The sequence below is a fragment of the Taudactylus pleione genome, unplaced genomic scaffold, assembly GCF_031769625.1.
Source record: "Taudactylus pleione unplaced genomic scaffold, aTauple2 ptg000019l, whole genome shotgun sequence".
Taxonomy (NCBI): Eukaryota; Metazoa; Chordata; class Amphibia; order Anura; family Myobatrachidae; genus Taudactylus; species Taudactylus pleione.
The window spans coordinates 17,981,525-17,995,120 of record NW_028284421.1 but is presented as its reverse complement, the minus strand read 5'-3'; the positions used below and the strand labels follow the sequence as shown (position 1 = coordinate 17,995,120).

The following is a 13,596-nucleotide window of genomic DNA, read 5'->3' as shown; positions in this document are numbered from 1 at the left end:
GTCCTCTCTAACACTTCATTGATAGTATTCATTTAATCAGTGGCCACTTACAGTAACCCAGAATTCTCCTCACTCATGGCCATTCATCACTCCCAGCAGCTCTACTTCTGCTACTTGTGCCATCACTATTGGAGTCAGTTCCATGCTTCTCTGATTACTTCCTTGCTTACTGTACCTTGCTGCTCAGCCGTATTGTGTCCTGAGAATCTAGGTACAGTACTAATTGTTAATTGTGCTCTTTCTATGTTTTTGTTACCATACTGTACACTTGTGGTGCCTTATACTGTAAATAAAGAGTAATAATAATATTACAGTCAGGATTTATTTGCTGTATATACAGTACATTTATATATTCTTTTGTTTACACAGGCCCAGAACCACGCCAAAAAGAACAGATGATTGGAGTCCAGGGGCAGAGCGCAGAGGGGTGATGAGAACAGGCAGAAGCTCCATGAGTAGGGAGCTTACAGTATCAGGGTAAGGGTGGGCAAACGGAAGACATAAGGAGTGAGCCAGTGTATAGGGAGTTACTGTAAGGGCAGAAAGCAGGAGTGAGAGAATTCGAGAGTGCAAAAGGGTTAGGTAGACTAGTTGTGACATGGTAAAGTGGTGGACAGATATGCTTTCTCATTTAAACCTTTCACTGACTTTGCAAATTAAATTGGCTAAAAGTGGAATTTAGCAAGTTCACTTGAGCTGTGTACTTTAAATGTGTAGGAGTCCCCCATCTGAACCAGCACTGGGATCTGTGAGCCGTTCCTGGTTTTAAAAATAGGGGAAATATGGCGTGGTGTTCCCCTATATTTAAAACCAACACCGGACTCTAACTAGCTGGGGTGTAGTCCCACAGCGAGGGGACCCTTTCATCAGGTCGCCCTGGCCAAAGCAGTAACACCCCAAGCTAGTCAGCCCAAGCCGAGGATCTCAATGGAGGTGGGGACCCCCCTAATAAAGGGGTTCCCCCTCTCCTGAGCACCCCAGGCTTATGGGGCATTCACATGAGATAATATCTTTGAACGAAATAAACATTAATGATATCGTTCAATGATATATCATTCATATCGTTCAGTGTGTATCCAGTGAGTGACCAAAGATGCGTGCTCCCACTGGATGATAACAATATCTTTGGTCGCCCATACATGTAGGCCAATTTGGACGATATTGCCAAGAATTATCTGTTCAGAGATGTGGCAGTATGACTTCACTGAAATATATCTTTCAAAGATATCTTTCAGTGTGTACATCCAATATCGTTTGTCCTGCACTACAGAAAATTCAAGGGAAATCTTTCAACAATATCATTCATAAAGCACATTATACCGTGTGTATGCACCTTTAGGCTAAAGCCCGGGGCTCTTCCCTACACACCTGGCCGGTGGATGCAGGGGTAATAGTTGGATTTATATATGTCTTTTACAGTGGGACAACAATAGCCAGCGTGCCTGCCGTTTGGCAATTGTGGAAATACAAGTGCCAGCAGGCGGCCAGCACCCGTAATCTCATTGTAAAAAAATCAAAGTACACACACACCATTGAAAGTAAAGTTTTATTACATACAAAACACACTCACACATACTTACCTTCTGCCAGGTGATTGGTCCCCTTGTCCAGTAGAACGCACAGACCCACAAACAAGAAAACCGCAATGTATGTGTTTCCACATACATTGCTTCCCCGGTAAATGACAGAGGCCAGGTGGTTTCCATCACATGCCAGGCCACCAGCCCATCAGAGGCCAGTCTAATGTAAGCGGCTGCTGGTTGGCTGTAAGCCGCATGGCTGTCAATCAACAGCCACACTGGTTTGCTTTGGGGGAAGGGACCTAGAGGGCACATAAAGTTTGTAATATGATCACACCACCCGCTCCAAAGATTTCAAAATGCCGCAGTGACAGGCACTTATTGTGTACCAATTAGTGAAATATTGTACAAGCTCCCAGTGGCACAGCATTGCCAACATTACCGCAAGTGTGTGGTTTAAATCACAAAGTCAGTTTGTAATACAGTGACAACTCCTTCTGGGCTGAGACTTGTAGTTCAGTGATGGTTTTATGCACCACTGTTCAGACTCCACTACTAGTTTCTAAGACATGCCATCACTATGTGTGCACTGCACACTGCTTTCTGCAGTGCCGCAGTGAAGGCACTTACTGCTGTGTACCAATTAGCAACATGTTGTACAAGCTCCTAGCAGCACAACAGTTCTCCTAGCTGCTTGGAGATGGTGTCCTAGCAATGGTCACCATTCCTCTCTGTTTCAAGGCACAAGTACTGTAATTGCAAGGGCAGACCTTGAGCTGACTGCTTAAATGGCTAACAAAGCGTCCTTTATTATGTTATTGAAAGGTTCTTGCTTGCTTTGGGGGAAGGGACCTACATGGTACACCAAGTTTGTAATGTGATCACAGCACCTGCTCCAAAGATTTCAAAGTGCCATGATGACCGGCACTTACTGCTGTGTACCAATTAGCAACATGTTGTACAAGCTCCTAGTGGCACAGCAGTGCCAACATTACCACAAGTGTGCAGCACAAAATGCACAGTCAGTTTGTAATCCAGAGACATCTCTTTTTGGCTCAGTCTTGTAGTTTAGTGATGGTTTTATGCCCCGCTGCTCAGACCCCACTACTAATTTCTAAGACATGCCATCACTGTGTGAGTGCTGCACACCACTTTCTACAATGCCGCAGTGACTAGCCCTTACTGATGTGTACCGATTAGCGACATGTTGTACAAACTAAAAAGCAGCACAGCAGTGCTGACATTGCAGCAAGTGTGTGGCATAAAACGCACAGTTTGCAATCTAAAGACACCTCTTTCTGGGGTGAGATTTGTGGTTCATTTATAATTTCATACAGTGCTGCTAAAACCCCACTACTAATTTCTAAGGCATGCCATCACTGTGTGAGTGCCACACATCACTGATGAAAATAGCCTGCATGCAGAATTACTACAGTACTGCAAACTGTATTAAAGACACTGTTTACACTGTGTAATACTGTACAGTATGTAATTGGTCCGCCTGTCAGGGCTTACTGTTCTAATGTATTCTGTAGTACCATACTATATCCGTCCACTGCTGTATTACTCACTCTTTTTCAGTGGACCAGTGACCACCCAGTGATGAAGCCGTGTATTACATACTGTGGATATTGTCAAGTCTCACTGCGTCTTACTGCGCCATGTCACAACTTAGAAGCCTGTATGGCGCGCTATGAGCAAAGATGTAGTTGGACACATCCGTAGTAGCTAGAATCTGATTGGTTGCAATGGGAAACATCTCCACTTCTAAAAAAAACACTCTTTAGTAAATATACCCCTAGGAGTTGTAAAAGGAGTCCACTCCTTTATATTCAGTCTAGGGGCAGCTGGGGCTGTTTGCAGCTGGGGTTAAAAGCACCAAGTGTTAAAGGCACAAAGTGTGATTACATAACAGTTAATCAAACAGTTATCCTGCATGAATATGGACTAATCATCTGTTTATTTCATTTTATCCCTCAGGTATGTGACCGTCTCATCCTGCTTATTGCACCTATATTCTGCATAGAACCTCATGCAATCGTGTGCGGATTTAAATGTATGTGACTGTCTCATCCTGCTTATTGCACCTATATTCTGCACAGAACCTCATGCAATCGTGTGCGGATTTAAATGTATGCGACTGTCTCATCCTGCTTATTGCACCTATATTCTGCATAGAACCTCATGCAATCGTGTGCGGATTTATATGTATGTGACTGTCTCATCCTGCTTATTGCACCTATATTCTGCATAGAACCTCATGCAATCGTGTTCGGATTTGAATGTATGTGACTGTCTCATCCTGCTTATTGCACCTATATTCTGCATAGAACCTCATGCAATCGTATGTGGATTTAAATTTAAATGTATGTGACTGTCTCTCTTGCATAGATTTGATTTTTTTTCCTGTATAGTCTATATTGGTCAGTGAAGCATAGTTTATGGTATATATCTGGCCTGGTTTTTGCTCCAACTCAGAGCAAGTTATCTCCTTTGATCAGCAGACCAATTGAGTCAGTTGTAGCCTGTCTTAATCAAGGATACCACTCCTTTATATTCAGTCTAGGGGCAGCTGGGGTTAAAAGCACCAAGTGTTAAAGGCACAAAGTGTGATTACATAACAGTTAATCAAACAATTGAACAAACATTGACCAAATCTAAGGTAATTTCAGATTAAGAAACTAATTGCTTTAAAATTTGTCTAAAAATAACAAACCTAAAACTCACCATGTACTACACATTTCTTTTTATCAACACCCTCCTTTGTATTTTCTCTAAGGATAAAAAATCCTTAACTCTCCCTGCATCTCACCTCTCTGGGCACACTGCCGCCCTATTGAGTCACTCACCTCCTCTAAAAACTAATGAGCTTTCTTTTCATCAAAAATTGACTATTACAGCCTCATTGTGTCACTATAAAAAACTTTTACACACCTACAACTATATCTACTTCTCCATCCTTCTGCTTTTATTAGCTGGTGACATATCACCAAATCCAGGCCCCACACACGGACAGCGGATATACTATGGAATAAATACCCTGCAAACCTCACATGTCTCCCATCACCCTCCAAATCAATAAATGTCCCTTATAGAATTCACACTTGATCACAACTTATTATTTTACATCTGAACATCTCTTTACAATAACTACTTTCACCAATTTCTACATTTACCTGAGACTGCTGGTTCACACGTTAACCAAACTCTCTAAATAGCCCTTCATGAAGTGGCTTCAGCTACCCGTCAAACTTCACGTAAACTGAAATAACAACCATGGCTTTCCACAGACACCTACAAAAACTGCCTCTTAAAGTAGAATGTCAGTGGCGTAAATCTTAATTCAAATGACTTCCACACATACTGTAAAATAGGAATCCACCCATCTGTCATCCTAACTCTCTGTCCCATGCTCACTGTCTACCCCATCTGTGTCACCCCTGTCTGTCTGCCAATCCCTTCTAGAATGTAAACTCTCACAAGCAGGGCCCTCTTTCTTCTTGTGCTTATCCTTTCTTTACTTATATTATCTGCTCTATACTCAAAAGCACCTAACCCGTGACTTTTGCCATCCTGCTACTGTTGCAGTAATGTTTATATACCATGTACTTGTCTTGCATTGTCTTAAACTGTATGACACTGGTTTCTTGTTCTGCTCAACTGTTTATGTACTATGTTTATGTATGCGCTGCGGAACCCTTGTGGCGCCATATAAATAAAGGATAATAATAAATGGTAAATGTGAAAATTAGTAATAAGTCTGAAGCTGCATACACACACACAACGATATTTTGACTGATAATCGTTAAACGATATCGTTTAACAATAATCGTTTGGAAAAGTCGTTCACTTTCTGAGTCAAATGCGCGTTCACGTTTGTAGTTTGTAGTTCAGTCAGACTTGTCAACTGAACGATTTTCATTAAGGGAATATGCAAAAATCGTTTGTAGTTCATAAAAATCGTTCATTACACTTTAAAAAATCTGACAGATAATCTGATAGATAATCTGACAGAAAATCGTTCATAAAAATCGTTAATAAAATCGTTGGTAACAAAATCGTTGTGTGTGTATGCAGCTTAAGTATTATGTAGCTATAATTTCATGCACTGTAAATTGTAAGAAGAAATGAGCAAGATTGTAACTAAAATATCACAAAATTGAAGTTTGTGGAACAGGCTGTCTACCGGAGTTGTGAAGTATGGGTTATACAATCTTTGTGTTCTGCTTTTACTTCACCATCCTGAAGAATGAAATTCCACTGTACTCTATGAATAGAGCTAGAGCAACACTTAAAGCCGTATTATCAGAGCAATATTTTACAGTCAAGTGCTGAATTAATATGCACAATGTTTTTTGAAAATGTAATATGTCTCTAATTGTAACTATATGGGTGAAATATGCACAATTCTGCATTTGGCTTTAAGCATTCACTGTCAGGAAAATTGTTTAGTAAACAGGAAAATATTAACATTCTTTACTTAGAAGAGCTTTTTCTCCTTCAGTAAAACAACTACAGTTCAGTACATATACTGTATACTTTCTTTCCAAGTATGCATGAGAAAACAAAATATAAAACAGGTTTATTGTAAAGCAGACTGGTCAGAAGTATAAGATAAAATACTTATTTGAAATGATTCTGTTGGTCTTGTGCAGTATGTTTAAATAAGTTTGAAAGCTAAATATGCTGATTATTTTCATACAGTAGTTTGATTTATTGTAAATGAATATTTTGAAAACATATTGAGGAACTTTACCAAAAATTCCAAAGTCAAGAAAAGTGCAGGCACTCCATTCAGAGTGGGCAAAGAGAGTAATATAAAAAACTTATTGTTTCTATTGTTTCTTTGTTGTCTTTTAGTGTGTACTTTTTTTTTACCTCTTTAGGCTAGTTTATTTTTTAACCACTTGTTTATTTATTTATTTAATTTTTGTTACTGGTATTGTTCTTGCATATACACATTGCTGGCTTATGCCAGAACATGTCATACTGACAGCAGGACATCATTCAGGAAATCCATCCAGTTGGAGTGTGGTTGTACATTGTACAATATAATGGACATTTGAGAGTAATTTAGCATCGCTGCCTGACTGATTGCAATTTTCCTTGATTGACATCTCTGCAACAAGGGATTCTCTCATTGAAATTTGTCCTTCATCTGATTTTCTTTAAAAACAACCTTGAATAAATGTTCATCAAATTGGAATAAAAGTCCATCCAAAATATATGCAGGTCCAATGAAGTAGCAGCAAATTTCATAACATCTCGCTGAGAGCCTCAGTTCTATCATCATCCACAGAGCTGCTCTCCTCTAAGTCAGATTTATTGCATTCATCCTTGTTGTCTTTACAGTTGAACAAACGACGGAGGATATGTGGCTTCAATATGTGTAGTGTCAAAAGCGCAATGCTAATAAAAAGACACAGTAAACCTGAAACATTGAATAGAAGTCAGTCACATATTATTAACTAGCAAAATAAACTTCATGTCAAAACGGAAACATAACATGATTAAACCATGAAGGAATAAATAATCCTAATTAGCTAAGATCTAAAATCAATTCTGTAAACTGACAATTACATTCGATACAACCAGTGAAATAAATATTAACTCTGTACTTAACTTGTAATGAAGCTTTGCAAATAATATATCTGAATTTAAAACTGTTATGATCAAAATTAAGGGCCCAATTTAATAACGAGTGATATGCTTATTGTCAATTGTTACTAATTTTATATGGTGCTCCAATCAATCAGCTCCTAAGTGTAATTTTACAGGCTGTGTTTGAAAAATGACAGGAGCTGATTGATTGGACCACCATTTAAGATCAGTAATGAGTGATAATAAGCATATCACTCATTATTAAATCAAGCCCAAAATATTTTGTGTGTTGTAGTCTCCTTCAAAAAAATACAGCTCTAACCTTGAAAAAATGTTTTTGAATTGTTGCTATATTACACATAAGTACACATGTGTAATACTATGCAGATCAAAGCTGATCAATATGACTAATTACTAGTACCAGCATGATTGTAGTGTAAGTCCCATAATAAATGTGGGATACTAATGTAGAGTTTATTATGGCTGATAAATGGTTATATACTTAACACTTGATAGATTACTGAAGAACATGATAATAATACTGTACATCAACCAAATTCCTAATTATATAGAAGCATCTTTAATGACCAAATTTATAATACACAGTGTATAAAATCACAGAAGAGCTAAAATACTCAATAATCCATATTGCTTAAATAAGTTATCTATTAAATATGTATACATTTTCTCCTTTTCTAATAATAATGAGTGTGCTATATGTGGGGTACATCTTTGGCCAAATCCCAGAGCCTGCAACTGTCATGCCACTATGATGTCACTTTAGATGGGTCCATATGCTGACAAGCACAACGAGCAAAGTTTACAAATGTGAACTGACAGTAATAAAGAAAGTGATAAACTCACTGAGAAAGAAAAGGACTTTGGAATATTAGATGACTGAAAGCTGAGTAGCAGTATAAAGTGGATAAAACCCTGGCATGTGTAAAACGTGGGTAATGCATGAGAGGCAAACATAGTATAGCCTTTCTACAAGTCATTAGTTAGACCACACATTTAATTTGGGACATAGATTTAGGCATCTCATTGTCACCTGGATGTAGGTGAAATTAGGAGGGCATATAGTCAGATAACTGTATTATTGGTACATTATAAGGAGAGGCTAGAAAAACTAAAAGTGTTTACTTAAAAAGGGCATCTTAGAGGCTTCCGGTAGGTGGCGCATCCAATATGGCCACATTTTAGAACAGCTTCGTTGGTCGCTTTTTGAATCCTACACTGTGAACATACCACGTCACTCCACCAAGTGATTCCACAGATATTTGTCTATTGACTTGGAATAGAGGGTGGTTACTCGTCCCGGAGTAACCTGAGTGGGCTTGCTTCACAACTCCACTGGATTCCCTCGCACTGTCATGTTATCAGTAAGGGTTTTTTTCCAATGTATAGCTAAATTAGCAACTGCCACACTTGAAGGTGATGGAGCTGTGTCTATTTTTTCAACCTTACTAACCATGGTTTGTGCAAAAAAATCAATAATATATATTTAGTATAAATAAAATATCAGACAAGCACTCACAATTTTAAGTAATATTCAAGGTTATATTGTAGATACAGTAAAGGTGCCCATACATGGTGCGATATAGCAGCCAATCCAACGGATTTGTACGATATCGCTGCTATATCGTACCGTGTATGGGTATGATATTGGACATAGGGCCTGATTCAGAGCCGCTCGCCAGATGCGATCGCTCGCACGATGTGTATGCAAATTGCGTAGGCAGTGCTAGCGCACAACAATGCTTTAGCATTCCCAGTGTTTCTTAGAGAGCGATCACATAGTGTATTCAGACACCCACCAGCCTGTTTTAAGATGCCCACTTGTGCACGTCATGTCCAGGAAGTGTAGGCAACCATTGGTACTATCGGATAACTTCGGATGCTATCGCAGTGCTTGAGGTTGACCATACCCTGCCGCAAGCACTGCGAGCACTTCAGTGTAAAAACAAGACAGGTGACGTGTACTATGATGCTGTCTTATAATTATGCACACCTCTAAATGCTGTTGCATTTGCACCTCCAATCCCCCATTTTTAATGGCCAGCCCCTGTTACCACCTACAAACGGCTTCTCCTGTCACTCGCTCTGCTGGGCTGTCTATGTGCAGCGAGCGAATGCATTGTGAACTTTCGCTAAGTTATGCGAATGCGCACTGCAATGCATACGCATGCGCACAATGCATACACAATGCATATCATTGACAACAGCGAGAGCATGCATCTTAGCGAGCGGGTCTGAATGAGATCCAGAGCGCGCTCCTGTGGGGTCGTACATCGCATCTTCAGATCTTACTGCAGGTTCATTTGATCTGGGGATGTGATGTATGATCCCATGCAGTGCTATGCGGGTGGTGGAGGGGGGTGCCGACATATCAGCCGGACGGCCACCCGATCGCACCATGTGCCCGATATGTCGGCCGTCGGGTCCCCCGTTGCGTCACAAGGTGCATATTGCACTGTTTATGGGCGGCTTAAGTGTTACAATAAATAAAACAACAAAAATCTGCCTAGAACACTCTGAGGTATATCTCTAAGTAATGTTCCTGCAGTCATCTGTTTCATTGTTCTTAAACCTCAATTAAATTCAATTTGAGTCCTGACATTTTACCAGGGTTATCTTTCTGTTGCTGATGTGACAATAATGACTGGACTAGAAGGATCACCTGACTACTAGCACAGACATATACAGGGGTGCAACTACAGTGGTTGGGGTGCGGTTCCCTGCTATGGGGCCTGGATCCCCTCTAAAGCCTGCCTCCCACTGCATCCAGCTCACCTAACTCTGCATAGGTACTGGCAGGGTGATTGCCTAGGCACCCATACACATGGGGGGCCCCACAGGTCCACAACTATGTACCCAGATCCCAAGTCAGTCTCCACTCCTGCACTACATGTTCCAGGTAATGGCATGGCTGCCAGTGTAGTCTGCATTAGCAATGCCTGGAGAAGCACTCAGTGGACTTGAGCACAAGAAAATAGAGGCAGCCTGAGGTAAGTTATCCACTGTGGCATGGGAAGAACAATGCAAAACATGAGGAGGAGAGAGGACAATATAAATATAGGGGAAAACAAGAGAGGGCAATATAAATCATAAGGCCAGAGAGAGAGGACAATACAAAGCATGAATACAAAAGGGGAAGAGAGAGCACAATACAGAACATAATGGGGAGGGAGAACAATAGAAACCATAGGGGGGTGGAGAGCGCAATACAAACCATAGGGGAGGACAATATTAGTAAACCTTAGCAGGGAAGACAAAACATAAGGGGATAAGGAGAGAGATGACAATACAAAAAATACGGGATAGGGAGAGAGAGGACAATACAAAACATAGGGGGTGGAGATCACAATGTAAAACATAGTGGGGAGGGGAAAGAGAACACAATACAAAACATAGTAGAGGACAATATCAAACTTAGGCCCGTATTCAATTAGAGGCGAAAAGTTGGAAAAGTGTTTGGTGTACTTAAGCAGTTTAAATTGCTTCTTATTAGCGTCTTTGTAAAAGTGGTGAAGAATGGCAAAGCAGTAGTTTTTGGTGAAAAAAAGTAGTCCAGACAAATTTGGGGTACTTGAAAATGGGTGCTAGCAAATTTTTAAGTCTGTAAAGTGAACTTTTAAAAAATGTGAAAAACCACCCTCAAACATACACCTGCAATCCATAAAACACCCGACCCCTCCTTACAGCACCCCTAGAAGTCTATTTCACTAGTTTTTATAGTTGTCCCCCCACTCTTTACTTTTTTTCCCCCCAAAGCGAAAGTACTTTTGTGGGGTGTTCTGAGGTAATTTTTCATATTTTTTTGGTTGATTTGTCCTTTGGGGGGCTGTCCCATGGGTTCTCAGTCATTTCCCCACGTTTGCACCCCAAAATAACGATTTTGCACTTTTTTTCTTCTGTTATTCATAGGAGATAGTTTTCCACCTATTACAATGCATTGAGTTTCCGCTTAGGCGAAATCTTTGTGAAATTGAATATGGAGATACTTTGAAAAACAGGCGGAAAGTCCAAATCCGCAAAAAATGTTTTGCCAAAGGGCACTTTTCGCCTCTAATTGAATACGGCCCTTAGTGGGGAAGATATAGGACAATACAAAACATAGGAGGAGGGGAGAGTGAACAATACAAAACGGGGAGAGAGGACAATACAAGAAATCAGTGTGCCTGAAGAGAGACGACAATACAAAACGTAGGTGTGGAGGGCACAATTTAAAACAGTGTGTGAGGGGGGAGAGCACAATAAAAAATAGAAGAGGGCAATACAAACTAAGGAATATATAGGATTATACAAAACATAGGTGGGGTGAGAAAGAGGAAAAAAGAAAACATGGAGGGGCAGATGTGTAACGTGGAGCCATGGCGCCAGGAGCATGCCTACGCTATGGTGCCAAAGTACCCATACTAAATTGAAGTTTTGCTATAGTGGGTGTTGTCAACATGTATTATATTATAAAGCAGGCATATCATATAAATTCAATATGCATTGTGTGCACATATAATCTATTTCTATGTTATAATATTCTAATTACCTCAGGAAAGAGACCCAGCAATATATGATGCAGATTCTACAGTGCAGACTGACAGTCAGTAAATTTACCACCTCAGAGTCACCTCGCTCGTTCTTAGTGGGGCTGAAGTTGAATCGTTGCGACTGCAGTGGTGGGTTCACAGCCAGAAGGAGCAGGAACGTGCCACCTTTATCCTCTCTCCACCTGCTCTGTCACCTGTGCCCTTACCCAGTTTCTGTCCAGGGCACACTGATTGGCATCAGTAGATGCCCTGCCTGCCTATACATCTCTCACAGTTTTGGCTGCCAGGGTCACCATGGTGTGAATCATGATGAGTGAGCTCACTCAAGTGAAGTTAGTGTGTGCGGTACAGCCCGGAAAGCACTCACTTGGATGCCTCCACGGCCCCTCTAGTCGTGCGTGTCATATCATGACATCACAAACATGACAATGCCAGAAGCAATGCATCTGGAACTGGCAGTCTGTCAGTGATTAAACAGATGCCAGTCTCTAACCAACAACAGAAACTCTTTGAAACAAAAGACTCTTTGAAAAAGCCTCCAAGGTGGCGAAACATGTCAGAGAATATACCCCATATATACTGACATCCTGAAGGACTGACCTGCTGAATTAAGCATTTGTCACGCTGTTTTTGATTTCCATTGTGTCAGCTGCTAAAGAAACTACTGCACCGCTTGCTGTCTAACTGGCTTATATATTGGCTACTTGATCCGGATCATCTATAGCCAGCCATAAGTGAGCGGCTACTTCGATTGCTAGACTGCAGGACTGTACACACGCAGCAGCCGTAGCGTGCAGCAGGAGCGCTGGGACCTGTGATTTCATACAGGTCCAGGTAAGACAATAACAGCAGCTGACTCACCACACAGAGTGACATTTCTGATACTACACTGGAAACAGGATAGATATATCCTTAGCAGGATTTTCAGCTGCAAGTGACATTTTTTTCCGTAAACCAAGGTGCCATAAGCTGACTATCTGCTTTCGCAGAGACAATTCAGTGAGCCTTAGTCATTATTATCCACACACAGCTATCCAGTTGTGACATTTGCAGCAAGTGCTTGAGATGAGGCTACTATAAGTCCTTATTTATAAGTATGGATTTCTGATATTGCATGTCTATATTCATTGTCATTTTATATGTGTATTTTATTGAAATATATGTAATTTTTTTTATATAAATTTTTTTTTTTAGTTTAATTCTATTTGTTATTAAATGTACATTGTTTAAGATCGAGTTTTTGACTCTTTCATTCTCTGCCATATTGCAATCCATATTTATGTAGAAGTGCAGAATCCATATGTATTGTTCAGTCTCTAAGACCTGAGACCTGTTCAGTGCCCAGAGCAAAACATAAATGATGTTACAGAGAAATGGCAATACAAAACTTAGGGGGGAAGAGAGAGGACAATACAAAACATAGGAGGGAGAGATGACAATACAAAACATAATTTTGAGTGAGGAGAGAGAGAACACTACAAAACATAGGGGATGGAGAACTGAATACAATACATAGTGGTGGTGGGGGTGAAACACAATACAAAACATAGGAGGTTAAAGAGAGTGAACAACACAAAACATGGGTGGGGGGGAAAAGGCACAATACAAAACATGGGAGGGAACAATACAAAACTTATGGGGAAGAGAGAGGAAAATACAAAACATAGGATGATGGATGAGAGAGGACAATACAAAACATACTGTATGAGTTGGAGAGCACAACACAAAAGGGGGTCAATACAAAACATATGAGTTGGAGAGCACAACACAAAACATAGTGGGGGGGCAATACAAAACATATGAGTTGGAGAGCACTACACAAAACATAGTGGGGAGGGGCAATACAAAACATACGAGTTGGAGAGCACAACACAAAACATAGTGGGGGGGCAATACAAAACATATGAGTTGGAGAGCACAACACAAAA

At 40.4% G+C, this 13,596-nt stretch overlaps 1 protein-coding gene and 1 long non-coding RNA gene across 7 annotated transcripts in view; one reads left to right on the top strand and one right to left on the bottom strand.

The window, feature by feature from the left end:
* LOC148540357 (uncharacterized) overlaps window positions 1-6,567 on the top strand; it is a 42,099-nt gene extending 35,532 nt beyond the window's left edge. For both annotated transcript variants that reach the window (XR_015869675.1, XR_015869674.1), the window contains 2 exons: window positions 370-477; window positions 3,501-6,567. This is a non-coding gene — a long non-coding RNA (uncharacterized LOC148540357). The remainder of the gene's footprint in view (window positions 1-369; window positions 478-3,500) is intronic.
* Window positions 6,127-13,596, bottom strand: part of LOC148540356 (dual oxidase maturation factor 1-like) — an 80,850-nt gene continuing 73,380 nt past the window's right edge. For all 5 annotated transcript variants that reach the window (XM_088445681.1, XM_088445718.1, XM_088445700.1 and 2 more), the window contains one exon: window positions 6,127-6,951. In XM_088445681.1, coding sequence (XP_088301807.1) covers window positions 6,776-6,951 — 176 coding nt within the window. In that variant the 3' untranslated portion in view covers window positions 6,127-6,775. The remainder of the gene's footprint in view (window positions 6,952-13,596) is intronic.